Genomic DNA, 26,405 nt, shown 5'->3' with positions numbered 1-26,405 from the left:
TATATTTTTGTACTTAAAACAGTTTTTTATTAAACAATAAACAATATACTAACAGGATGAATTATTTACAATAACATATCATACAAATGTAGCAACAAATTAGTGAGGTCAACAGTCGAGTATGTTTGTCTTATGGATAAAAAGATGAATACAATGATAACTGAGAATGTTGTATAGTGTGATGAATTGCACGAGACATCGTGTTTGAATTCCTCGTCAAGCCGACAGGTGGATAAAGCTTAGAATCAGCTTCTGCGAGCAGATGGTAGAAAAAATTGCGAAAATATGTTTATCGGGCCAAGCGGTGCACTCGGTATCGTGCGGACCGCTTCTTGTCCAATCATAAAAATTTTCGAATACGAGTTACGACGTAAACTCATACGCATAAATTATACGCAGAACGTTCAATATATCTGCCGTTCGAGTGGCTGAACTCGCTTTGAATTTATCACGGTGAAAATATCGGGCAACGGGTTTTCGAACGCTTTCTCGGCGTTCCGGAGAACTTCCTTACTCCGTTCGGATGTCGGACGGAAGCTTGGAAGGACAGAGCGATATGAACCTCTCTACTTTCTGTAGTGGTATCCGGAGAAGCCACCACCTCCGCCGCCTCCACCGCTGCTGTAGCTGTCGTGTCCGGAGGAACTGAATTGGGTAGAAAATGAAAGAACGAATTATAGTACAAACAGCCATAAATGAAGAAATCTTGTTCGTCAACGGAAATCCTACGTTGTAGAGAACATTTTCATTTTGAGAGTAATTACCCGCCGCCGAATCCACTCGAGATCGAGCTTGAGTAGCTGTCAGAGCTGAAACTGGAGCCGTGGTCATCGCCGCCGAAGCTACCGCCACTGCTGTAGCTGCCACCACCACCACCGCCACCGCCATGGCTGTGACTGTGGCTGTGACCGCCGCCTCCGAATCCGCCACCGCCGTGACCGCCGCTGCTGATGCTGCTTACGTCGAATCCGGGGCCTGAGCCGATTTCGATTCCGTGACCGTGACCCCCGCTGAAGTCGCCGCCACCGCCTCCACCGTAACCTCCGAAGTCACCACCGCCTCCGCTGTGGCCGCCAAAATCTCCTCCTCCATGGCCTCCGAAGTCACCACCGCCTCCGCTGTAGCCGCCGGAATCTCCGCCTCCATGGCCTCCAAAGTCACCACCGCCTCCGCCATAGCTGCTGAAATCTCCTCCTCCATGGCCTCCGAAATCACCACCGAATCCTCCACCGCCTCCATGTCCTCCACCTCCTCCCCCACCACTGCTGTAGCTTGTTATAACGCTGTAACTGTCGCCACCTCCGTGTCCTCCGCCTCCGCCGTGGCCGTGGCCATGGCCATGGCCTCCACCTCCACCTCCGAATCCACCAAAGCCACCACCGCCGTGTCCGCCGCCTGAAATTTTTATCAATAAGTAACAATCACTGTTAAAGTGTAAAGAGCCGGTGTAAGATACTCAATTCATCTCATAAGCCGCATAAGTTACAGAGATTGATGGTTGTGATCAAACATCGTGACGTGTGTTCGCTTATAGAGCTTATAAGGTCGCGAAAACGAAAGTGGCAGCAGTTTCGTTGCAGTTTGCGTTAGGAGGAAAGATCGCGCGGTAAGGAATGCAGCAGCTGTATGCACAGACGGTGAGCTCGATTCACGAGAGAAAGGTGCCCGAAGAGAAGATCACGATGTGTGTAGCGGATATTATTAGTTCCGGTGAAATTCAAACGAAGATTACGCTTCTTGGATAAGAGTGAAAGACACCGGCTACACATATACCCAACACTTTCGTAGCGAAAAAGAAATTATCCATTCAAACTGGTTACCGATTGAGCATGCGATGAAGCTGAAATCGTCTAACTTTCGTTGACCTTAAGCTCAGGTCCCGGTGGCGTTAAGGCCAGGTTTTCTCTTTCGTTTCGTGAGAACACCCTCGGTTCTTACCTCCGAATCCGCCTCCGAAACCTCCTCCAAAGCTCCCGCTGTCTCCTCCGTGACCTCCGTGACCTCCGTGACCTCCGTGACCTCCGCCGCCGCCTCCTCCTCCGTAACCGCCGAAACCTCCGCCCCCGATTCCTGGGCTTGTTATTTCTATGTGTTCAATGTGGTCGTCACCACCTCCGTAACCTCCGCCTCCACCGTGACCATGGCCGTGGCCATGGTCCTCAACGTGCTTTATTATCTTCTTCTCGTGATGAACATCCTGCACTATCTCAGGCAGATGAATCTTTATGTGAACGCTGAAAAGTGGAACGATACGAGAAACTTAATACCCATGTGAAGAGGAAGGCTAGCCAATAATATGCTGTAAATACAGGTTGCAGCTTTCGAAAACGCGTCGAGGTTTGCCCAAGTTCAATATCAACCATGCGTCGCAGCTTCAGTGTTTAAAAAAAAAAAACTACCCAACAATATACGGTGCGTTCGATTCTAGTTAATTCAGTGCGGTCTTACTGTTCATTTCCAAAGGTGGCCGTCGTCGAGGCGATCAGTCCCGTGAATACCGCTGCTGCGAGCAAGGCGCAGGGAATCTGAAAAACGGAATGAAATTAATAGGATCGCGTAATTCCGACACAGTACTGTTAAAATTCGGGATATAAGATTATTGATGGAACCTCGTTAAGAGTACGTGAAAACTCCATCGCAATGATCAAGTCGAGTATCTCAAGTTGAACTTTATTATCAACCACTCTGTAATCACGTTGAAATATCTCCAGGTATCAAGTATCCGGTACAACGAAATTCACGGATCAGGACAGGAACCTTACCTTCCCTAATCCTGACGCCATATCTGAAGCGATAGGCGAGCACACGTGGTTGTGTCTCTCTGCTCTTGAATGGGTGTTCACCTGCACGGTAACTAAGAAACTGGTATATATATGCGGGGATCATCGCGGGTATATATAGGGGCGCCGCGAAATAACAAGCATCGGACGGCGCGATGGTGGGAGGGCGGAGATGGAAGAGGAGCATTCATGGGGTCCACGTGCCCGGCTGAGCGGGGAAAACGGGGGTCAGCCGGGGGCCCGGTACCGGTTCCCAGCTGCAGAGGCCCAGAGATCCCAGAGAAATTCGCGCTCCGGGCGGTCCTCGAACCGATCGTCCGCGTATTATCGAGCCAACCGTCCGACCACGTGTTATTGCACTCCGGAACGCGTATTCCTCCATTTTCGCATCCGTTGGGTACCGTATTGCAAATCGCCCGACTTTTATCCGGACAGCTTCAAGAGCGAAGTAACGGAATCGTTCACAAGGTTCGGAATTGGTCCGGCACCGTTGGTGCATTTTTGACCACTTTCGATTGAACAGGTTTTTTTTTTTTTTTTTTTTTTTCTTTATACTTCTTTCATTTCGATGCGTAGAAAGTGTAGTAGGCCAAAGACCCGGTCCGGCTAATACCATGCTGCCAATTTATGAGAGTGAAACTTCTGGTCCAGTCCCTTCGTCGAACCGTTTCCGGTTCCCCTTTACAGTGATTTCCTGTTATTTGCTTCTCATCCTGATCCCCGTCGTGGTTATGGGTTAAAGACTTGGACGGTATAAAATCGTACGTATTTCTTTCTTTTTAAGAAAATGAAAACGCTGAAATTCAAAAATCTAGCCTTGAGCTAGAATCGATAAACAAATTTTAAAGATTGTGTCAACATTTCAAGTCGATCGGATAATAATTGATCGTGGAATCTGCGCCACCGGATTTAAAACGTGGTAGTTCGATTCTTGTATGCACCGTGCCGCCATTTTGTCATTAATTTCAATGAAAAAATTCTAAAACGTTCTTCAAAGTATAAATAATAAAGCCCTCAAGCTTAAATTGCTCCAAGTGTTGTCATTTTCTTTAAAAAAATTCATACAAATAGGAATGATTTTAGACCATCCAAGCTGTATCCCCCCCCCCCCCCCCCCTTAATACATTCGAGAAATTTGAAATTTCGATCCTTGACCCTGGGAGTACGAACGGTGATATTCCTGCCTTGTAAACACGATCAGAGCAACTTATGCAGGCGTAATTCAAGGCGTGAAAGCAAACTTCGTTTCCTCGGATTAATTATTCAATCGTTGCCGCAATTACCGACATCGAATATGACTATCGTTAAAACAATCTTGGATGCACATCGCGCGTTACACCGTCGCGGTCTTGAAATAACGAAAAAGAAAGTCCGCGTTAGAACAAGACGCGGAATCGTTATCCGTGTACGGCTGATGAACTGTGTTTTCTGGATTCTCACCGAGTAACTGCTGCAGTTCCGCTCTCACGAAGGAATTCCTCTCTCTAATCATACTGTAACACATACCTACCTTGACGTCGATTCTTCCTGAGATACGTAAACCACATACGCACTGTGCGTGCGAACTTATTTTCACCCGGTTTCAACGACCTTGACAGTCATTGATGGACAGTCGCTGCGTTCAGACGCATTACGTCGCAATTAATTCAATCACATCCAACGTGTATTTGAGAAAATTTTCGCGGGAAATTTCTCATGCTTGAATTATTGTCGAGAGTGGATAATTACCGCCGGTTGCGCATCCGCGAATTTTTATGTGCTCACTTAGGCGAAAGAATCCGTAGCGAAATTCTCTGTTAATTTCTCTCTGAAAATTTCACTGCTTCGGCCTTCGTTTGAACACTTGGAATGTGGGAAGTGTGCGGTTATGATTTGCAATAATGGTTTTCGTTCCGCATAATTTTTTCGCGTTTCGTGACGTCCGACAACACATGTCTGCGAGGAAAAAAAACTGCACAGGTTTTTATACTGTTTTTACATAAATTTTGATTCACTGAAACAGGGAAAAATATTCAAACAGTTCCATCGCGTCAAGTTTTTTCTTCAACCCGTGTTTGTAGTTTCATTTAGAGTGAAACTCCCATTTCACTCGAAAACTGGTATCCTATTCTTGATTCGCAAAATCCTATGCAAAAGCGATTTCTTACTTCCATTTAATATGTATTAGAGCGAGACTCGAGAATAAATACAAACAGGGAAACAAAAAATGAAAAGCGGAAGCGTATCCGGAGGTGTTTCAAAGAGAAGAAGAAAAGGTTTCGTAGGCGAAAAGAACGAACACGGAATGTCAAATACATTTCGTAAAGAAATCGTTTGTTTAATATAAGAAATATTGTTTAGCTCATTGTAACAAAATGGTGGTTTTTTCATTACTGTTATGCTTCTTTTATGCAAACAACTTGTTTTTGCAAAAATACCGTACGTGATGGAGGGAAATGAAAGTTATTTTTGAACTCAGCGCACTCGAGAACATAATATTTACCAAAAACATTCCATGCACGTGAAAAAAAAATTTCTGCAGACCTGAGTTATTATATGACGATAAATCGTTCGATACGTATTCATGAGAAGAAAAAATATATGCATGATTTCACATTCCGCTCTCTTTATCTTGAATGAAATGCAGTGCGCGGCGGTCTTGATACACTTGGTAATATTACGTAGCTGGAATTACTGGAGTAAACGAAGCAAAAAGTCACGGTCAAAGTCACGGTAGAGTATTTTTACTTCCTACTGAAAATCGAACGGGCAAAATAAAGGTCCGAAATTTATAGCCCAAAAATTTTGAAAAGACCTGTCACTTTCTTCCTTCCGCCAAACTTTGCATTTGTTGCGAATTTACACACAGCTGGAGAGTTTCCAGCCCGTAATTAAGAATCCGCGTTCTCTATCTTACGATCAGTTTTAATTTTTCAAATCGTTTCGACAAATTTATAAGAAAGTGGCAAATTAATGTTTACCATCATCTCCTGGCTTAATTGCCAGCCTAAGCGGCTGCAGGATATTTAAATAAAACCCAAATGCCCTCTGTGAATTATACGATTATGCGATTATACGATTATACGATTATATAAAACGTGGACAGGGTCACAAGTGTCAACTTCACTCCTTACGCTCGATGACTCCGGCCATTAAATGTCAGAGACAACAAACTGCCGCGGCATTAATTAGTTTGTCAATCGTTAGAATAGACTTTTGAAAACCAGTCGGGTATCGTTAGTCGAAAGTGTTGACCGATTCACCAGCTCGTATTTAATCGATCGGCACTAATCTTTTTTACCACATGAAAGTCAAGTTCTCTATGTCTTCCGGTTATCTCGTGCATGTATCTAGATTTATGCGGTGTTATTAAATCTTGTGGCGAGATTTCACGCATGTATTTTATTCAGCTATGTAAAAATGTTTGTCAAGTTTTTTTTTATCATTACGACGAGGAGAGTTTTATAGTGGGAATGAAAATTTAGTCCAGTGGTCTGAAAATCGACGTCCGAACTTGGGACTGGAGTAACTTTGAGTTCTCTGGTAATAACGGCTGTTGTGCAACGAAAGTGAAGAATAAGAATTTTATTGGTCTCGCCCGCATAAAAAGCGAACGAAGAAACAGATCCGATCGTATGAGACAACTCTGCATCGCGCCCAGGAAGAATGCCGGCAGCTTCCGCGATCGAGTGACGTGAGATCCATGATTCAAGATCGAGGAATCCCGGTGAACGGTGATTATCATTCGCCATCTCGATCCGCGAGGCCACCGGAGTGCAACTTACTTTCTAGACTTTCAAAGACTCGACTGGTCGACGGCTCCAAGTGAAAGTGTGTATATAAAAGGGATGCGATTCACGTGACCGTGACATTCATTCGTAAAAGTATAAAATATACAATATATAAGAGCTCGCCCGCTTCCGAGATTGTATCGATTCTCCGCGGATTCAAATTGCCGCCGGACGCCAGCTTCGCGATATGCGTCATCTGGTGGACAAAGATCGAACTAACGCAACGAGGCTGACAGCTGACCGTATTTTTTCGCATGTAGACGATAGAACAGGTACATTATTGATTTTGTTTAATTAATTTATGCGACACGAGTAATTTGAAAGTCCAAGAATTACGCTTTGTCTCGATTACAAATTAAAAAGTTAGGTTATGTGGTGATAAAACGGCGCCGACAACCGGGTTCTGACGTCATCAGAACATTACACAATAGAAAATTTCGCTGATAATTTAATCGTAAGATCGAATAGAAATGTATTATAATTACAAGAAGTATCAGAAACACGTATAAATAAATTATATTAATGATGCTGCACCGTAAGGCAGTGATTAATAGGTACAATTGTTACGAAGACTTAAACGCTAAGGGATTTTTGTACGCGACAGGAACGTCAGTCTAAAATATTTCGCTACATCATCGCAACCCTGAAGCTCCGCTTCATCGGTTCCTCGACGGATTCCTCCTGAACTTGATAACCGCCGCTGGGATTGTTCGGGAGGCTTCCAGCCCAGGGATTGATCCCTTGAATATGCGGGAAGGTCAGGCCTGGGAAATTCGGTTGTTGATTATTCCATGCGAGACGATGAAAAGGCCAGCTCTTCGTGAAGGCCTCGACCTTCGCAATGTACTCCTTCATGTCGATGGTGTCCTGCAGGACGATGGGGGTGAGTTTGTGCTCCGTCATCCTAGCCGAGGGATGAACGCCGCCGGAAATTGGATGGGGCTGCTCGCTGAATTTCGGGTAGAAGAGCTGCTCGTTTGGGGGCGAAAGCGATCCTTGCTCCTCGAACATCTTGTACTCTTCTTGCTCTACTTGACGGGGCTCCTGATTCCGTCCTTCGTCGTTGGTCGGCGGAAAAACCCACCGATGCTCTTGCGGCGCGAGGTTTTGCTCCCGCCCCTCGAATCGCTGGTAACCTTCGTCCTCGAAGTTGAAACCCTGACCAGCGGAGTCCTGCAGTTGATTTTCGTTTCCCCCGGGGAATCCGGCGTAGTTTTCGATCGCCAGTTTCAACTCCTCTTGCGGGATGTAACCCTTCCCGAAGCTCACACCGTGGGAAATACCCTTGCCGTGTGGTATTATAACGTGATTCTGCACTTCTCGATCATGCTGTTGCTGCTGTGGCATCGCAAAGTTTTTTCCGAAATCTCCACCGCCGTGGGGAATTCCGTGAACTGATGAAAATAATGCAAGCTTTAGATTTTTTTTATGACTTGTGATAACGTACCGGTACTTTAATTGCATTGCAAAGGATCCCGCAGCATCTTTATGGATTTTCAGTACGTTATAGTAAATATTCTCCTGGTAAAAAGTTCTCGCGGACACAAGTCCCAAAAATCAGTGGCCTTCGAGATACAGGCTTCGGAAGAGGGGTGTATGGATTTTTTGATATCTATGGATTACGCGATTTTTACGTATTACAAGGCTTCAAGGGGGACTTGAAATAAAATGTATCACTCGACAACTGTCCAGCCGATTCGCAGAGACTTCGCAGACGCGTGAAAAACAGGACAAGTCGATTATTGCAAGAGTCGAAGCGTCTCGTTCTTCAGGCGAAATCCGACGTTGCATCTCCTTCCGGTAAAGCAGCGAGTTCGTGGATGAAATCGATCACAGCTTCCTGCCTCTCTTTGAGAATCGACCGTGCAGTTTTTTGAGTGATTTCTTTGATTTCAAGCCCCCTTGAAACTTCGTAATCCATGGAAAATCACGACATCCATAGATATCAAAAAATCTGGAAACTACTGATTTTTCGAACTAGTGCCCATGAAAACTTTTGACCGGAAGGATATGCACTATAACGCACTGAAAATTCAGCAAATTCGGCCGGAAGCCAATTTCCATAAGGATTCTGCGGGGTTCTTTTTGTCGAAAACTGTTATTGAGAGAAAATCGTTTGAAAATACGGCGGTATTTAACATTTACACAAATTCTGTCGAATGGCCTGCTTTCCTCCTGGGAAAAACGGACGATCGCTGTTGCCTGAATTTCCGGCGTAATGACCGACGAAGAAGGGTCGTTTCGGTACGCGGATCTTGTAGAAGGGCGCCGCATTGTTAGAAAAGCTTCGACGTATGTAGCGCGGAACTACGAAGACGACTTTTTCCCTGTAACAGAAGCGACAATTAATGAACACGTAGAGCGAGGGAATGAATGAACAAACAGGCGAGGAAACGGAAGCGGCCTTCTTGCGCCAAATACTCGCTGGTATTTGTTTGACTACCCCGCAGGATCGTGACACAGTTGGCGAACCTCTCGTCTGGAACGGGAAATAATTATTGGCAGACAAAAAAAGCGACCGACTCGCGTACGCCTGAGGAGAGTGAAAGGAGAAAGGCTCGAACGCAAGCGGAGGGGATCCAGCAAAGAAGGTAATTGAACCTGTTTCAGGAGACGAAATAAGTGCTCGGCCTTGAAATGCGATCGAAATTTTCTGATCGTGCCAGATTTCGTCGATCAGGAAGATTGAAAATATGTTCAAACGTCCGCCGATAACGACGCTGAAACTGGCAACCGGAATTAGCAGCTAAACGTTCTAATGTTCATTCGAATAATAAGGCGGTGATGTCCGAAAATCGATATTTTGTGAAATGTCTTGAAGCCTCGATACTTTCGTAGAATCATGAGGATAAAACTGGACTGTATTTTTTTCTATTTTCAAAAAGTAACACTTTTGGCTGTTGACTCTGACGATAAACGTGGATTCGCCAACGTTCAGGATTAGGCAAAAGCTGTAAGCCGAGCAACGGCAAAAGCTTTTGGTTCTTTAGTTACGCCTGTAGTTTTACGGTGTTGGGATCTCACGATAGTCTAGTTATTTTTTCAGAAAAGTACAAACGTTGTTTCATTTCTGTAAACTCGACTTCGACGATTTGTTACACCAGACACTAATACGTAGCATCGAATCTTTCGACTTGATATTCTACTTACGTGTCAGCAAGCGTTGGTCCGCACACTCCGAGTCCCAGTGTTACGATTACCTGAAGAAGTTGTACAAGGAGGATGAGTCGCGAAATTGTTTGTTGAATAAAGGGAGAGGGTACTATGTTTGGGAATTTTTTTTTCAAGAAAATGAATAATCCGTTGAGCAATTTGAGTTTCAGGACTTTATTATTTATAGTTTCAAGAACATTTTAGAATTTTTTCATTGAAATTATTAACAAAATTGCGGCGTGGCGCATATAAGTAGCGAACGATTCCGAAATCGAGGGCTTTTGCGATGGCGCATCTTCTGACAACATTGTCCAACTTGTAATCGATCGGAAAAAAAATGTTTGCGTTAGAAGCACCTTTTCGTGTTTGAGGTCGTAGCCCAGTTGTTCGAAAGAAATGTTTTTTCTAATACATACAATTATGAATAAAAATTTTCATTTTTTAGCCAAAAAATTGTAAAAAAAAATTGTACAAAAAAATGCTGGGATTAAAATTAAAAAATCTAGCCACGAGCTGAAATCGATACGCAGTTTTTGAAGATTGTGTCAAAATTTCAAATTTAGCGGTTAAAAATTGACCGAGAAATCTGCGCTACCGGATTTGAAACGTGGTCTTTCGCTACTTATATACGCCATGTCGCCGTTCAAACTATAAATAATAAAGCTCTCAAGCTCAAATTGCTTTAAGTATTTTCATTAAAAAGAAAAACCTCCTAAAAGTAGGTATGACTTTAGCTGTACTCCCGCATTAATGAACTACTCTTACAGATTCTTCTTGATTCTAATACTGAATTCAATTTTGCTTTTACTCCTCTACTAAAAAAGTGAAAAGTGAAAACTTACCACCATCAGTCGCATCTCGTAGCAAGGGTGGAAAATGAAAAAAATGTGGAAACCACCTCTGAACCGGTCGCGTTGTTGAATCAAAAGTCGAAATTGCGCGGAGGATCGCTGCAGGTCCGGAGGCTTAAGGTTCACGGTTGAAAAGCGAGTGTCGTCGCGAGGCCAGCGTGATCCAGATATATCGGGAGGTCTTTATACTCGCCTATTTTCTTTTGTAAGGTATCTGCATGTGTGCGGGTACTACTAGGCGATAAAAAGAGAACGAAGAGCGGCGAAGCGAGCGAAAGAACGAGCTTCAACTCGGAATCCCCGCTCCAGCTGAGACTCAATTTCTGAGCTGTTACGGCGACAAAAACCATCGGCATGGTGTGTACCAAGCTATAGGCACACGGGGTGGACCAGCAGCCGAGTTAAACCGCGGGCATTATCTTTCTTCTCCGACGCAGCTGCCGGCCGTGAACATCTCACGTCCGATGGAGAAAGGAGAATTTAGTGCTGGCCGTAAATTGAAACAATCTTATATCGCTTCAACGCCGAGAAGGTCAGGAGAATATTTGGTTTAAGTTTCACTCTTCACTTCATCACCTCACTCACAAGGTTCAGCCTTGATTTCGGTTTCCAAGGATATGAAAAAAGGGACCAATACCGAAAACGAAACCTTCCAGGTGGTTGAAGAATAACTAAATGGTGACGGTTTCGTTTGAGCATAACTTTTATGCGATTCTTCCATGATATACCGCTGGTTTTACACGAGGGGTCAATCAGTCGTGAAATCTGGAATACACTTATCCGGAAATCTTACGAATTCTCTTTAAATCTTTGAAATCTTCTGAAATCTTCTAAAATCTCTTGAAATCCTTTGAACTCTTTGCAACCTTTTGAAATCCCTTGAAATATTTTAAACTTCCGAAATCTTCTGTAATATTTGAAATTTCCTGAAATCTTCTAAAATCTCTTGAAATCTTTTGAGACCTTTGTAATCTTGAAATTAGGTGTACATAAAATCGCTGAGTAATTTCGGTTTTTCGTAATTCCTTAAACTCGTACAGGGTATTATTAGTTATTACCTTATAAAAATTTATGAAATTTTATCATGTCCAACGAAACATACGAATCAGTGAGACGTGCATATATTTAGTATATTTAGTATATTTAAACCAGCAATTTACATCGTATACATACTTGACTTAAGACTAATAGTCCCAAGGACAATAATATATACCCTGCAGAGACATTTAGCATGTCTGTGCGCAGGACTGGCGAAAGTAGATAAAGAAAAAAATAACAAAATAGTTATTTAAGATATAACTAAGAAGGTTTATCAATAATAATAATAATAATATAATAATATTCATATATCTTTCTAATTTTGTTGTCAATAAAAAATTTCACTCGACGGCTTACAAATCGATGCAGATCGAAGGACCGCACACGTAAAACTGTTGGGTAATCGAAACTCTCCATGAATTTCTATTGAATACGAAATAAGCAGCAGTTGGAGCCTCTAATATTGACCGTGAATTGAGGAACCACCAAGTCAATAAATATTTACTTGAACAATGCATGACTGAATTTGTGCGCCAATATTTATTCACTGACAAATTGCGTTTGAATAGAGACGATAAACAAAGTCGTTATAGTTTACGAGTCTGTTCACTAGAGTTATTGCTGAGACTTTCACCTTCGCGTTTTAAAGTCACGCGTAAAAAATGGCGATGCACGATGATACATAATAATGATGATAACGACCAAATTATGTACATTAAAATGCGATAGATGAAAAGAAATCCATAAATCGTACTTGTTAATGTTCCTCATGAAGCTATTAAGAAAGTAGTCATGGTATATGTGTAAAGTAAACAACACGCATAGCAATTTAATCTACAGTAATAAATCGCTGAAGTTTTTCCCTCTTCTCTGTCTGATACCATGTAATAAATCATATTTCATACAACGCTTCCGATTTTCACATTGAATACCTTAAGAGAAACAGATCGAGTGGTGTGAGATACAAAAGTAAGAATTAAAATGATGTTCGGATAATAAATAAAAATTGGAACAAAATTCGAGACGGTTTGAGCCGAGGAAGCTGGAGACTATCAGTCTATGCATTTTTCTCCTTATTGATTTTTTTTCCTGTCTATAGGAAACCGATACGCCTAGTTCCATTCGCACGATCAGTTTCACATACGTAGGGTAATCGAACATTAGGCGACGTCATATAGGCGCCAAATTCAAACGCAAATAACGTAAACGTAATTATCCTCTTCAGGGGATGAAAAAAAAAAAACTTGATATTTTGTCCATTATTAGTGTTTGTATTATGATTTTTGCAACTTTTGATTGCACACACTGGGCTTTTCAGCAAACAGAATATATGGAAATAAATGAGTAACCTATTTACGTGGAGCGATCAGTTGTCAGATACATGGGCGCCATGTTGCATATCTATGACGTCATTTTGCACACGCAGCCCATCACGACATTCGTCTCTTTATGAGCGATACAGAACCTCGTTGCAGGTTAATATTTTTATCTGAATAGGTGTGTGAAAAAGAAGGAAGAATTGGAGAGTGAAATAATAAGTTGGGATCAGGAAGACTCTAGCGCGAAATGATGGCCATTGTCAATTGTCGTAAAGTTTCTCCCCCGCAATAATTTTGGCACGAAATTTTTCACTCCGCAAAGTGAAACGGCCTTCCGCCGATAATATAATTGCATCTGAGAAAAGGCGCTAAATCTAATCTACTTCACTTTCTACCCGGCACTGCATTACGTCGAGCTAAAAGAGCAACGTTCGTCCTCCACTACGGCCGGTGTTTAGCACATTGTAGCAGGTAAAAGCGTAAATCGAGTTGAATACACAGGCATTAATTCCCCGGAGTGCGATTCGCGGAGCGAAGACAAGTACAGGATTTCCAGGCAAGAATGTTTCAATGGTTTTCACCCGTTCGTTGCCACTGGAATGAAACGATCAAGACTGAATTTTCCCCACCTGTGGTTTCCCTCGGGAGCGAGAATCGCCGTGGAACTTTGTTGACACCCGGTACCCGTAGGATATGCGATCCACGTTGCGGTCGCTTCTGACTCGTGGTGATCCTTTAGGATTTCACCAACCGTACTCCTTCTAGGGGAAACCTCACGTGAAGGTATGTATGGGCGGAGAAAAAAAGACCCAGACCATTTTGTTTTATTTTCCTTCGGTTGTTTTGTCCCGAGAGGAGAGTACGCGATGACCGTGCTGACCAGAATCTATTTCCCTTTCCCTCCACGCAAGTATCTCGCCGTAACGGGCTATCGAGCACTGTGTCTAGGTCGCCACAATGTTTCAGCATACGTTCCAAAAGGTTCAATGCTCCAGTTCCGGCTCTTTGGATAGATCGGTGTCTGGTCTCAATGTCAACATCGCCACTCATTGTCGCGAGTTTCATTCTTCAATCGCTCTTGACCCAATGACACGTTAATCGTAATGCTCCTGGATTTTCAAACTCTACTCTAGCATCGAGTTCTTCGCGATCGAACACCTTCATCCAAGCTGGATCGGAAGTTTGCATCCAGCTTAAGGGGGGGGGAGGCGGTACATCTTGGACAGTCTAAAATCATACCTATTTTTAGGTGTTATTAATTTCAATGAAAAAATTCTAAAACGTTCTTCAAACTATAAATAATAAAGCTCTGAAACTGAAATTGTTCTGACGATTACCGTTTTTTTTTTTTTTTTTTTAAACTCCTAAAAATGTATGATTGTAGACTGCCAAAGCTGTACCCCGCCCTCCCTTAATGTAGACGCTTTCTGCGAGAATTGAAGTAATGGGACAGCGGATGTCCTTTGAGAAATCGCTGGAAGCGAAGAGGTAATTGCGGCATCCTGAGAAGGCGAAGTGACCAATTACCCTCGGGTGTCTAACGCGTCGACGTACTTCTGTCCTTTTATTTTCACCGTCGACTGTTACTCTGCTACCGAATTAGGGGGCATCTTGATCTTGAGCTAGGATTGGTCCGGGTAACAGGCGTGCTTTCATTAACATGCCCAACTAAAAATGAAGTTTGACGATGAAAGACGCGAAGGAAATAAAAAAGAAGAAAAAGATAGTGGAACAGATTCTCGTGCAGGCGGCGTGCGATCTCCGGCATATAAAACAAACATACCAACCTGCCGGCCAATCCCTGCCCACAAGTGCACTGTACAATTGCTCTTTTTTCATTCGGAACACCTTTCACACGAGGCTTTCATGCTGACTCTTCAGTCCTTTCATTTTTATAAATCTATCATATAAAAGGAGTCCGGTTGCCGGTGTGAAGCAGATCAAAACCGAGTGGACGAGAGCTCGCAATAGTAGAGCGGTTACATTTCCTGACCGGGTCTCAACGTCAGCTCGCAAGATGACACTCCGCGTGTCTGTAAGTGTCGGGAGCCTTTTTCGCCAATCAGGCACCGCCAACGATCTTCACTCTGTTCACTATATCTCAGTATTGTTTCATTTTCCAGTTGGTCATACTCGTCGCGTCGACACTCCTGAGCCTTGCAGCCGCCGGCGGAGGCGGACACGGTGGACAGTAAGTCCCAACCCACATTGACTCCAAGTTTCCTTTCACCTTTCATTTCCTAGTCAAATATATATTTCGGCTGATACCAGAGACGCGCACGATGTCTGGTCTCTCTGCTAAGCCGAACGGTTTTTTTCCCTTCCATCAATGACCTCCATAAGAATACCCCAAGCAGACAAAGTGAAGCAAACTTATTTCTTCGAGGATTGTACGCGCCGTTGATGACCGAGAATTTTTCTATTTCAGTGATCACGTGGTTATTCACGTCCCGTATAAAATCAAGACCATTCATCATACGCACACGATAACGAAACACATCCACCACGGGGGCGGCGGCGGCGGTGGAGACAAGTACGAGGTCCTTGGATACACCGTCGGTCACCCGATCGACCTTGGGGGTCACGGAGGCGGTGGTGGCGGCCACGACTTCGGGGGTGGTGGCCATGATTTCGGGGGTGGATTCGGAGGTGGCAGTTTTGGCGGAGGTCATGACTTCGGCGGAGGCGGCGGCGGTCACGACTTTGGCGGTGGCTGGGGTGGCCAAGAAGAATACGGCGGCGGCCATTAGCCGATCGTCGTTGTTTTACGTCGTCGCGCTGCAAGTTTACCTTATCCTAGAGTACATAGAGAAGGTTCTCCATTACAACGCAGTAACCGTCAACCCTCCAGGAACTGATCCGTCGCCCCGAGAGAAGACCTCTCCAATCATTTTCTTCCCCGATATGATGTCGTCAGGGTAGATTGCTCTACGCTTTCGGATGCATCTACAGTCTGAACTACTATTAACACATCTATAACACTACATTCACCCGCACAACGTAGGTACGTTACACATGTACGATCATGGTGTCTAGTGGTCCTGGAAATGTCCTTGAATTTTTCTTGTCTCCTGGAAATATTTCACTTTTAATGTTCCGGAATTTGTTACGGATTTTTTAGTGGACAACATGATAATGTGAATACCATGCCTTACTTTGGTCGTAGATTTTAAGGTACCTGAATATCTAGATTAGCCACTATTTCATCAATAGCTGTATAGGTCATGTTAAGTTGAATCATATTTGTTACCTGTAAATATTTTGTTACTTGTTGTTTTATATTTTTAATAAAAAATTTTTATCGAGCCACTCGTGGTACATTTGATGTAAACCAATCGTTCCTGCCGATTTCCACATATACATATACATATACAATGCCAGTTGATAGTGCGCAATTCTTTAGAAAGTATGAGTAAAAAGTCAAATATTAAAAAATTAAAAAAAAAAAAAAGAATGTAATTGGAGTACAGTTCCGATCAGTGTTACCAATTTATTTACAGTTTTACGATCACTTCGCAGTGACTCTCATAAACATTTACGGATCGGTAGTTCCGCAAGTTGGTATAATAGAAAGGTAATATAAAAAATGTATGTTAGGTATAAAAGAAGTACGAAACTAATTTGTCGTTAGCCTAGTTAAATAGTGTAACATAAAAAAATGAAATAAAGAAACACGCTACTCTAGTATCATTATTTGTAGGTACGGAGAAACTTTGCGATTCGAGTTGATCTTGACGTTGAATCAATCACCGCCTGCGTCTCTTTTCTTTTGACATTAATCACTCCCGTCCTCCACTTTGGCTTGTCGAAGTAGTTCGAACGCGATTTTTCTTTATCATGAGACCACGATGGCCTAAACGTAGCCGTCGCCGTGTTCACCGGCAGCGTCGGCATCCTCTGACTCCTCGAAGATCTTGTACCCGTCGTTGTGTCCGCTCTGCGCGACGTCGTCGCCCTCCTCGAACTGGTTGTCGTAGAAGTTCTTCAGCTCCTCCGAGAGCACGTGGCCTGTCTGAGTGTGCAAGCCCTTCCGGTATCCTTCCTCGTAGTCGTCCCTGTAGGGCCTTACCTCGTTGTGCGGGGCCTCTTCGACGCTTCCAAACTCCCCAAGGCCAGGGTGCATCCCGTATTGCGGTGGGTACGAGTAGCCGACGACTCCGCCGTTCTGCATTCCCGGCGTCTCTTCCCGGGGCGGGACTGGATGTCCGTGGAATTCTTCCACCTGTGGACCCGACGGGTAACCGTAGCCTTGGTCCAGCGTTTCGACGTGCTGCTGGTGCCCCTCGCCACCTCCGTGAACGTCGTACGAACTCCAGGAATTCCAATCCTCGTGGTGACCCGACTCGTGGTGGTGTGTTTCCTTCTTCTTTGGGACCATCTTTTTCTTTCCACCGCCGTGGTGCACGTGGACGAATACCGTCTTCGTGTGAATGTGGTGCTTGATGATGTCCGGTACGTGGATTTTGAAGTGCACGCTGAATGGGGAAAATTTTTACTATGTTTTACACTGTTAGTGAACTACTGTTCAATTACACAGGTCTGCAACCAAAAAATTGCGCAGGTTTTTTATGCTGTTTCTTATAGATTTTCACTCACTGCAACAGGGAAGAATATTCGAAAAGTTCCATCACGTTTGGTGTTTTCTTCCACCCGTGTTTGTAGTTTCATTTAGATTGAAACTCCCGTTTCACTCGAAATCTGGTATCCTATTCTTGATTCGAAAAATCCTATGCAAAAGCGATTTCTTACTTCCATTTAATATGTATTAGAGCGAGACTCGAGAATAAATACAAACAGGGAAACAAAAAATGAAAAGCGGCAGCGTATTCGGAGGTGTATCAAAGAGAAGAAGAAAAGGTTTCGTAGGCTAAAAAAATGAACACGGAATGTCAAATACATTTCGTAAAGAAATCGTTTGTTTAATTTTAAAAGCAACATTATTCAGTTCATTGTAATGAAATGGCGGTGTTTTTCATTATTGTTATGGTGTTTTTTATGCAAACACAAGTCATTTTTGGATTCAGTACACTCAAGAACTTAATATTTACCAAAAACACCCCATGCAGCTAAAAAAAAAATAATATTTTTTTGGCAGACCTGTGTTATTACCACTCGTCGAATACCTACTGGTGCTTTCCACCGCCTCCGCCAGCCAGGACTTGGCTCAGTACTGTCAGGAACACGAGCTCCGTTATCTTCTGTGATTAAATAGAGTAACGAGTGCGGTGATCATTTTGATACTGGGTAGGTATACTTAAGTTGACTAAGACTTATGGTCATGTCGCTTAAAATGCAGGCCTTACGTTACCATGTTAGTTGGACTTCCGTTGAGGAGCAGAAGAATCGAGGAAGTTGGTGAAGCTTGGATATGCGCAGATTGCAACGACCGAGATCAGTTTGAGAAGGATCTTGTTATTCGTCTCGTTTATAAGCCGTATTTTTTAAACGCCTCTTAAACTTTTTGCCCCGCCTTTGTTCCAGGATATAAACGATGAGAAGTCATGCCGAACGCTTTCGCCGTGGCATCTCTGGTCTTTCGATTGATCGGTCGTCACCGTTCTGATAGGCGTGAAACTTGTCCTTAGCCTTAGAAACTGAGACCCCGACAAGTAAAAACTATAAATCTATCCAAACAATGCGTTTGCGGTTATCAAATCACACCGGAAAGCATGCGATTCAAGTTGGCTTGCAAAAGTTTGCCGTCGGTTAAAAAATTGACGAGCACGAACGACACTTCAGTTTTCCCCGAGTGTAATAAAATTCATCTAGGTAAAAGAGAAACTGATTTAATTAAGGTCATCAACTTATCAATAACGGGACGGCCAACAACAATGCTGAGCGACGTTGCATTCGAGCGTCAATCACTACTGAACTAATAACAAGTGAAAGCTTTGGATTATCAATACTTTTACAAGAGAGACCGCAATCTAAGCCATTTTCTTTGTGATAACAGTTCCTGGTTTATCTTAAACCCCACCATCTTTCCTTTGCATTTCATTCTGTATCCCAGGTTCGTAAGGGCCACCAAGCAAACGACACCATTTAATGTTATGACTAGATTTCGAGCGCTGATCGTGAGATAGGTACGGAAGTAATCCCGGATCAATGTCCTGAAACGACCGTAACCGAAAAAGTCACTGACCCTAAACCTGATGGTAGGTTCTTCCGCATGACAATTAGTAGCCCTCTCAGCTTCTGGCCCCCCGTTTTACAGCGTATCGCAAACAATGTGAATTTTCCACCATGGAGACAAACCGAGATCATTACCATTGGCCTTGTTCCGCTTCGGGGTTCTCTTCCGCTGTGGCATCGGTACTTGACTCTACTCGTAATGGGCAAATCAAGGTAGGTATTAAACTGGATGTAAAGCAGTAAAGCATACTTTTATTGGCTTAATTATAAAACGTGCATAACAGTCACAGGGTCAGAATTACATTTTATCAAAAGGGAGAAATGAAATAACGATAATTTCATACTTCATTGTACCTGCTATACACATGGATTATCATATTCTTAAGTTTAATAATTGCTACGTCTTATGACTTAGGCATTTGGATCGTCTTAACGTATTCGAAAGGTATCTACTTTATGGTATCGGTTGAGTTGCGTTGGATCGAGTTATCGATAGTACTCAAAGTTTTCACCCTCCTGTTCGTGCTCATGCTCGTGACTGTGACTGTGGCCGTGGCTGTGACCTTTGCTTTTATGGTAATGGGGGATGATTTTGTAGATGGTGTGTGTGTGCTTCACGTTCTTCACTCGGTAAGGTACGTTGATGATCACTTTCTTCCTGAAAGTCAATTCACGATCACAATTATTTCGAGTCGACGAAAATACTCGAAACTAAAAATCGTTCTAGAAAAAGATTCTTACGCTTCAGTGGAAATATCGATGAAACTCACGCTCAGCAGTAGCACCAATTGCAAGACGTACTGTGGAAGAAATAGGACGACATCAAAACTGAATTCAAAGGGCCCCGCAGAATCATTATGGAAATTGGCTCTGGATTTACAGTATGTTATAGTACATGTCCTCCCGGTGAAATGTTTTCACGGACACAAGTCTCAAAAGTCATTTGTTTCCGAGATACAGGCTTCACAAGGGGGCATATAGATTTTTTGATATCCATGGATTACGCGAGTTTTACCAAATACAAAGCTTCAAGGGGAGACTTGAAATAAAATATATCACTCAAAAATTATACGCAGTCGATTCGCAGAGACTCCGCATACGAGTGAAAAACAGGACAAGTCGATTATTACGAGAGTCGGAGAGTCTCGTTCCTCAGGCGAAATCCGACGTTGCACCTCTTTTCGGTAAGCCGGCGAGTTCGTGGACGGAATCGATGCGTCGATGGAATCAATCACAGCCTCCTGCCACTCTTTGAGTATTAACCGCGCAGTTTTCTAAGTGATTTGTTTGATTTCAACTCCCCTTGAAACTTCGTAATACATGGAAAATCACGATATCCATAGATATAAAAAAATGTGGACACCTTCTTCCGAAGCTTGTAGCTTCGAAACTTCTGCTCTCCGGTACTTGGGTCCGTGAAAACTTTTGATAGGGAGGATATGTTCTATAATATACTGAAAATCCAGCCAATTCGGTCGGGAGCCAATTTCCATATGGATTCTGCGGGGTCCTTTACCGCTGGGAGTATAATTTTGTGCCTCGAAAATTGTTCAACCGTCAAGTTCCGATTTCACGACACTTGTATGCATGGTATGCCCTACACGTAGTAGACATGCAAGAATGTTCTACGACTTACCAAGGCCTTGCGATTCATTGTGGCAGTAAGAGTGCGCTAATACGTTTATGTTCGTTGCGGAATAACTGCGCAAACTGCCAACGGGAAAGTGAGTAAATTGAGTAAGACGTCGGATCGGAGTGTTACTGGAAAAATTGCGGTATCTTCTTGCATTATATACGGCTCTCTGGCTAGCCAGGTAGATCTTTCTTTGCGGTTTAATATGCGTTCGATGCCCCGCCCAAGCCGTTTGCCGTAGCCTCCAAGACCAATGCAGATGATTGGAAAATAACGCAACGAAAAGTCACGCAAGAAGAAACACGATGCGTATGCTAAGTAACGAATGCACAGGGCAGAAAGACGAAAGATCAATTGATAACGCGGCTTACTCGTGGAACGGTGGTAAACCCACCTTCGAAGTTGATTCAAACTGTCGAAGGTGATTTAATTACTCTTATCGGAAAGCGCTAGAAGCTTTGCTGACCAGCAGAAACTAACAAGGAAGGTATCCCAGGACGATCTCTCCGATTTGATTTCTTTTGTAACATGTTATAGTAGACTAAAAACTAAGCGACACGTATTCTTTTTCATCCGTCATTAAACACTTTAAGGGGGTGGAACCGCCTTTCAAAGCATTAAGTAATTTTTTTTTTCTAATTGAGAAAATTAAATATTTCATACCTCATCATGAAAACTTTTCCAGTTAAACTGGTTAAAAAATGTTATGTTCTTGTGGGTGAAACTGCCAAATCGACCCTTGACATGCCTTACTTTGGAGTGCGGTTGCACCCCTCTTAAAGTGTTTAATGGCGGATGAAAAAAAAATACGTGTCGCTTAGTTTTTAGTCTACTATAACATATTACAAAATAAATCATGCCGGAGAGATCGGTCTGGGATACCTTCCTTGTTGTAAGAGCAAAGGAAAGCGCCATTGACAGTGACCGTTACGATTGCCCGAGATCGTTTTATGTCTGGTCATGCTTATCGGCGATTACCGGTGAAATCTGCAGCTGCAGCCGCATGGCGTGGAAAGCATGATTGCGAGGAGGGGCCATTCGCTTACTTACATGTCAGTACAATAAACGTTTGACAAACCGCAGCGCGATGATCATTGTTGCGTGATTCGAGGCTAGCTTTGTTGGATTGCCTGTTAAGTCCACAAGATTGTGACAGCCACTCGTTTTCTGCCACTTTATCGAGCGTTGCCCCATAGAAAAGCCGGCGAGGAAGGATCGAAAGTGAAACTCCTCGTTCCGATCACATCGATGCAACTCTATAACGAGATCGGCGACACGACTCAGAAGCTCGATCGTTGCTCGAGGCGCGATTTTCTAACGATGAAAGGGAAACTGATGTTTGCCTAACACGCTGGAGATACGGAATGGTAAACATATAATTGCGAAATTGTCAGTTGAAAGGAAGATTGGTGAATTATCTTGAAACTGTTTATTATCCACAAATTCTTGCTGTTACCTATAACAGTAATACCAAAACTATGTATAACAGTAAATTCACGGTGAAATCATTCACTCATCATGAATATAATAATTTATTTGCTCTTTCAATCGTCAGTACATCAATCGATATATCATAATCACGTACATGTACAGAGTTTATTTTCAATGTCAGCGAATAGAAGTTCCCAGCTATTTCAGGCCTCTCCATTCTTCCTCGTTCGGGACCGCCGCCATCATGAAATGATCTTCCGCAGTGTCCGCGATCCTGAGCATTGAAATCGGTGACGAAACGTGACGATCAAAAACAAGATGACGTGATGGAATCTTGTCCATGAAGACAGGTTCGATAAATCTTCGACGAATCTTCATTTCCTCTTCACGATTCATCAAAAGGTTAACCGATCGTTGTTTCACTTCACCGGAAGCAGAATTATCACGAAGCTGCACAGACGTGCGATTCGCTGAATCAGACTGTTTTCCGCCATCCGCGACTCCCGTGTTGACTGGGGAAGCCATAACTTCGCATCCATCGCCAGCGACTTCTTTTGGTTTCCCAAAAGACAGAGGAGGATAAATCGGTAGATCAATCAGATTCTCCACCGGCCATCGAGCCACCGGAAGCTTGTGATGATTTGGCGCGACGAGGTGCTCCGCAGGTCGAATATCGAACTCTGTTGGCCGAATGTTTTTAAGACTCTGGAAGTTGTGTTTAGGAACCATAGGGTGGTTTTCATTCCTGACGAAATAGGGAGACTCGACCTTGAAAGTAGGTGTATTACCGTGACGATCACGAGGATGGTCCAAGAGCGGCCTTCCGTTGAAGGTCATTGAGCTGGAGGCCATCGGTATTCTCGGTCGAATGGTAGCAAAGGTCGAAAATTTTTGAAATTGCGCTTTCCCAGGATAAGAGAACGACGGTTCCAGATTACGAGGATCTTCGAAGTCCGTGCTGTCCTGAATTTCGTTCAAGATTTTCGTGGTTTTCCTTGCGATAAGGAGGTGGACCGTCACGTGATCTGCACCTTCGTTATCCGACGGCTCCAACAAGCGGACGTAAACTTCTTCACCAATCCCTAACAGTTTGAGGGGACCGATCAATGGTCCCAATGATTCGTGGCGTTTACCAAACGTGTGGCTCAACAATCCTTTCGTTGGTGCCAGGTGGAAGGCTGGCTCCAGAAGTACAGCGTTAAACTTCTTGGGTCCGCGGACGAGTGATCTACGGACGTGTTCGGGTTTCCCGACGAAAGATCGTTTTGGTGTCTGAGAGGATCCGCCACTTAGGGCGAAAGGCCTTCCTTGTTTCAAGGTATCAGGAATCCTCGGATTTCGTGAACTCCTCGTAGCTCTGAATGTCCTTGGATGCCTTCGCAAATTCATCGGATTTCCATCTCTCGGAACGAAGATCCGCCCTTCGTCACGCTCTGTTTGAGTTCCAACCGATACCTCAGTCAGTCTACGATGAATCGTGAAAATTATAGCAACAGCTAGAAGCGTAAAGTGTCAAGGATCGTTTCGTGACAGTTTAAGGTTTCGGGCATTTACCTTGACGGTCTATTTCTTTCCGCCATTACCAAGTACAGGAGGAAGGCAGCCGTGAACTGTAATTTGTAAAGCAATTGATTGCACTCCTTAAGCATCACGCAACTAATAATTGAATTTGTGGAAGATACTATCCATATTGAATTTTCACTAAAAAGTCCCCTACACATGCTTAATTGGGTGGTTCATTTTATAACTTTTTTTTTAAGGTGCCACTCGAAAAATTTGTGACAAAAGCTGATAAAAAAAAAAGTACTCGTAAAACCTGAAGGAGGTATATTTAGATGTCGCTACCAATTATCGTACCATTTTTTATTTATTTTTATGCATACACCTTACGGTAGAGTGGCACTTGGCAAAATTTATCAATTTCGGAAAATCAGCCGATTCAAGCTTGCGAAATTCTCACCGTTGGGATTAAGATGATCTTCATGACACCTTGCAATCCTAGACGCTACGTATTTAGATACGTCACTCGCGAATGATCTGGCAAACGGAACTATCGCGGGATTTGATTTTGCTCCGTGTATTTAAAGGCTTCAATTGAACTTGATCTGTTGACTGGATATGCAGGACTCGCCTCGAGACAAATCTGGTTTCCCGTTTCCTCTGAAAACTTGTTACAACGCTGTTCCTCCCGACGACTTCGCTAGCGTAGAACGTGATCTCAGTAGCATGCCTGACATGTATGTATGTGCATACACGCTTCTTACCGCCTAACAAGGAACGAGGTGAAAAACTGTCGCACGCATCATCAGGAGCTAAGCTACTCGTGGAGAGCGCAAGTAGCGACTATATCTATAAGTGTTGGAGTCCAGGGTACGTGCGAGACTTGTTAAATTGATGTCTAATGAAGACATCTGATGAGGTATCGAAGAGCTCGGGATGCAATCCCGTAGTCCCGTCAGAGGAGTTAGTCACTCGAGGAATATGGTGTACACTTTTCCGGAAATCTTGTGAAATCACTTGAAATCTTTGAAATCTGTAAGTAAATCTGTAGTCTTCAAAATCTCATGAAATTTTCTGAAATCTGTTGAAATTTTTTGAGATCTATTGAAATCTTCTGAATTCTTGGAAATCTTACGATATCGCTTGAAATCTTTGCCATCTTCTGAAATCTCTGAATTTTTCCATAGAAAAAATCCATTGAAATGCCACAAAGTCACTTGTAATGTTTTGAAATCCTTTGAAATCGTTCGAAATCATTTGAATCCCTTAAAATCTTTTGAAATCTTTGTAACTTTGAAATAAAGTGTACATCAAATCGATAGATGATTAACCCGTCGGTCCTGTCTATAAATTTTCATTCTAGGGCCAATATTGCATTAATTTTTATTCCAATTGATTAGTATGATCAAATATAGAACTGTCTTATAATGAGGAGATTCGAATTGGATTTCTCTCACCCGACTATAATTATGTTCGTTTAACAGTTGATGGAGTTCGCTTACCGTAAAACAGGCAAAACAAGTCGCTACTGATTGTAAGTCCGCTGCAGACAATGGTGGAACAATTGCCATAGAGTACATACGCTGTAATTACATGGTAGAAAGAGTCGGTTAATCTCTCGGCAGTAATGACGACGTAGATTAGAAAATGCAAGTATTCCCGCTCACATCCGAGCTGCTATAAAAGGAATCGGAAAAAGAGAAGTTCATCGACCGGATGAAAGTTGAAGTTTCCATTTCTCCTCAGATTGTACGAGATGCTCGTCTCGATCCTAGGATCAGTCTATTTTCGATCAGACTGGTTGTAGATTGGTTATTGATTGTATGGAGGGAGTATTAAATACGGAGTGTGGAATTACAACGATTGGTCAAATTTTTTGGTGCCTGGGTGTGTATGTACGTATGTGTATCTTTCGTTTCTTACATTGCGAGTAACATGTTTATAAGAGAACTAATATTTATCGTTTAAATTAGTCAAAATTGAACCGCCGCTTTCCGTCGAACCTGAAGCCGTACGCTGCACCGTTTTGGACACCAACAAGAGCCGGGTTTCGGTACTGATTGAAGGAACCGTGAAGATGCGGCGGCCTTGCAGCTCCTTGTTCCTCGTTCTGGGTTCCTCTGAGGTAGAAAGCCTCAAACTGACCTTCTGGGAGCAAAATGTCTTTCAACGAATCGTCCTGAGGATCATAGGCAGAGACCATCGCCGTGAAGAGCAACATAACCATCTGCGATTATTCAAATCTTGAGCAAACTCGTGAATAAAATCATTCTTAATGGAATGTACCGTTAAACGTTACTGTGATACCTACATTAAATGATACGTGATTGATCATGGTTGAGCTGCCCAAAGGAAGACACTGGAGTATACGTGAAACTCGGTAGAAGACTATACGATATGTAACCTAACACATTCACTAAACAATTACAAAACAGTCAAACACAATGCACGATGATATTTTGACGAACAGGATATTCACGGTAAACTGGTGAGGTTATAAGTTGCAAGGCCAGCTTTGGGCTCAGCTGCTGAGCGTAAAAATTCAATCGTTACGTATCAAGCAGGTTCACTTGCGAAGGCAGTTAAAGTCGCCGAACGATCGAGGAAAAGTGAAAGCTGATACCGCCTGCCGGCCTGCCCACTTCTCTGGCTACCTCGTGCTGAAAACTATCAGATGTGAAGGGGAGTACACATTCCCGCAATCGCTTGTTCTCAATATAGAGCAGCGATGGAGAGGTAGGGCATTCGTTCAAACCCAGTTTGACGATCAAGTGCAGCGGAGTGAGAGAATGCCATAA

The 26,405-nt window shown here is 43.2% G+C and overlaps 6 protein-coding genes across 7 annotated transcripts; 1 reads left to right on the top strand and 5 right to left on the bottom strand.

Moving 5' to 3' along the window:
* Positions 1-2,897, bottom strand: LOC124211937 (uncharacterized). 2 transcript variants are annotated; one of them, XM_046611492.1, is made up of 5 exons: positions 2,763-2,897; positions 2,449-2,525; positions 1,939-2,234; positions 765-1,395; positions 1-645 (listed from the first exon to the last, which is right to left on the bottom strand). In XM_046611492.1, exons 1-5 carry the CDS (start codon positions 2,781-2,783, stop codon positions 567-569), a joined length of 1,104 nt encoding a protein of 367 aa, XP_046467448.1. In that variant the 5' UTR covers positions 2,784-2,897; the 3' UTR covers positions 1-566. The 2 variants fall into 2 exon arrangements, with proteins under 2 accessions (XP_046467448.1, XP_046467447.1); XM_046611491.1 differs by lacking the exon at positions 2,763-2,897 and adding an exon at positions 2,610-2,751.
* A 4,087-nt stretch (positions 2,898-6,984) lies between these two features.
* Positions 6,985-10,707, bottom strand: LOC124211938 (uncharacterized). The gene is made up of 4 exons (XM_046611494.2): positions 10,546-10,707; positions 9,701-9,750; positions 8,696-8,877; positions 6,985-7,944 (listed from the first exon to the last, which is right to left on the bottom strand). Exons 1-4 carry the CDS (start codon positions 10,558-10,560, stop codon positions 7,178-7,180), a joined length of 1,014 nt encoding a protein of 337 aa, XP_046467450.1. The 5' UTR covers positions 10,561-10,707; the 3' UTR covers positions 6,985-7,177.
* Positions 10,708-14,830: 4,123 nt separating this feature from the next.
* LOC124211941 (eggshell protein 1) lies at positions 14,831-16,217 on the top strand. The gene is made up of 3 exons (XM_046611497.2): positions 14,831-14,946; positions 15,035-15,102; positions 15,340-16,217. The coding sequence occupies exons 1-3, from the start codon at positions 14,929-14,931 to the stop codon at positions 15,659-15,661; spliced, it is 408 nt and encodes a 135-aa protein (XP_046467453.1). The 5' UTR covers positions 14,831-14,928; the 3' UTR covers positions 15,662-16,217.
* Positions 16,218-16,221: 4 nt separating this feature from the next.
* Positions 16,222-18,294, bottom strand: LOC124211940 (uncharacterized). Its single transcript, XM_046611496.2, has 3 exons — positions 18,220-18,294; positions 18,039-18,109; positions 16,222-17,386 (listed from the first exon to the last, which is right to left on the bottom strand). Exons 1-3 carry the CDS (start codon positions 18,220-18,222, stop codon positions 16,765-16,767), a joined length of 696 nt encoding a protein of 231 aa, XP_046467452.1. The 5' UTR covers positions 18,223-18,294; the 3' UTR covers positions 16,222-16,764.
* Positions 18,295-22,234: 3,940 nt separating this feature from the next.
* Positions 22,235-24,234, bottom strand: LOC124211572 (uncharacterized). The gene is made up of 3 exons (XM_046610776.2): positions 24,068-24,234; positions 23,662-23,717; positions 22,235-23,572 (listed from the first exon to the last, which is right to left on the bottom strand). The coding sequence occupies exons 1-3, from the start codon at positions 24,089-24,091 to the stop codon at positions 22,306-22,308; spliced, it is 1,347 nt and encodes a 448-aa protein (XP_046466732.1). The 5' UTR covers positions 24,092-24,234; the 3' UTR covers positions 22,235-22,305.
* A 1,236-nt stretch (positions 24,235-25,470) lies between these two features.
* LOC124211175 (uncharacterized) lies at positions 25,471-26,063 on the bottom strand. Its single transcript, XM_046609982.2, has 2 exons — positions 25,919-26,063; positions 25,471-25,834 (listed from the first exon to the last, which is right to left on the bottom strand). Exons 1-2 carry the CDS (start codon positions 25,940-25,942, stop codon positions 25,577-25,579), a joined length of 282 nt encoding a protein of 93 aa, XP_046465938.1. The 5' UTR covers positions 25,943-26,063; the 3' UTR covers positions 25,471-25,576.
* Between the last annotated feature and the right edge of the window lie 342 nt (positions 26,064-26,405).

The sequence above is a fragment of the Neodiprion pinetum genome, chromosome 2 (assembly GCF_021155775.2).
Source record: "Neodiprion pinetum isolate iyNeoPine1 chromosome 2, iyNeoPine1.2, whole genome shotgun sequence".
Classification (NCBI taxonomy): Eukaryota; Metazoa; Arthropoda; class Insecta; order Hymenoptera; family Diprionidae; genus Neodiprion; species Neodiprion pinetum.
This window is presented reverse-complemented; position numbering and strand designations above follow the sequence as displayed.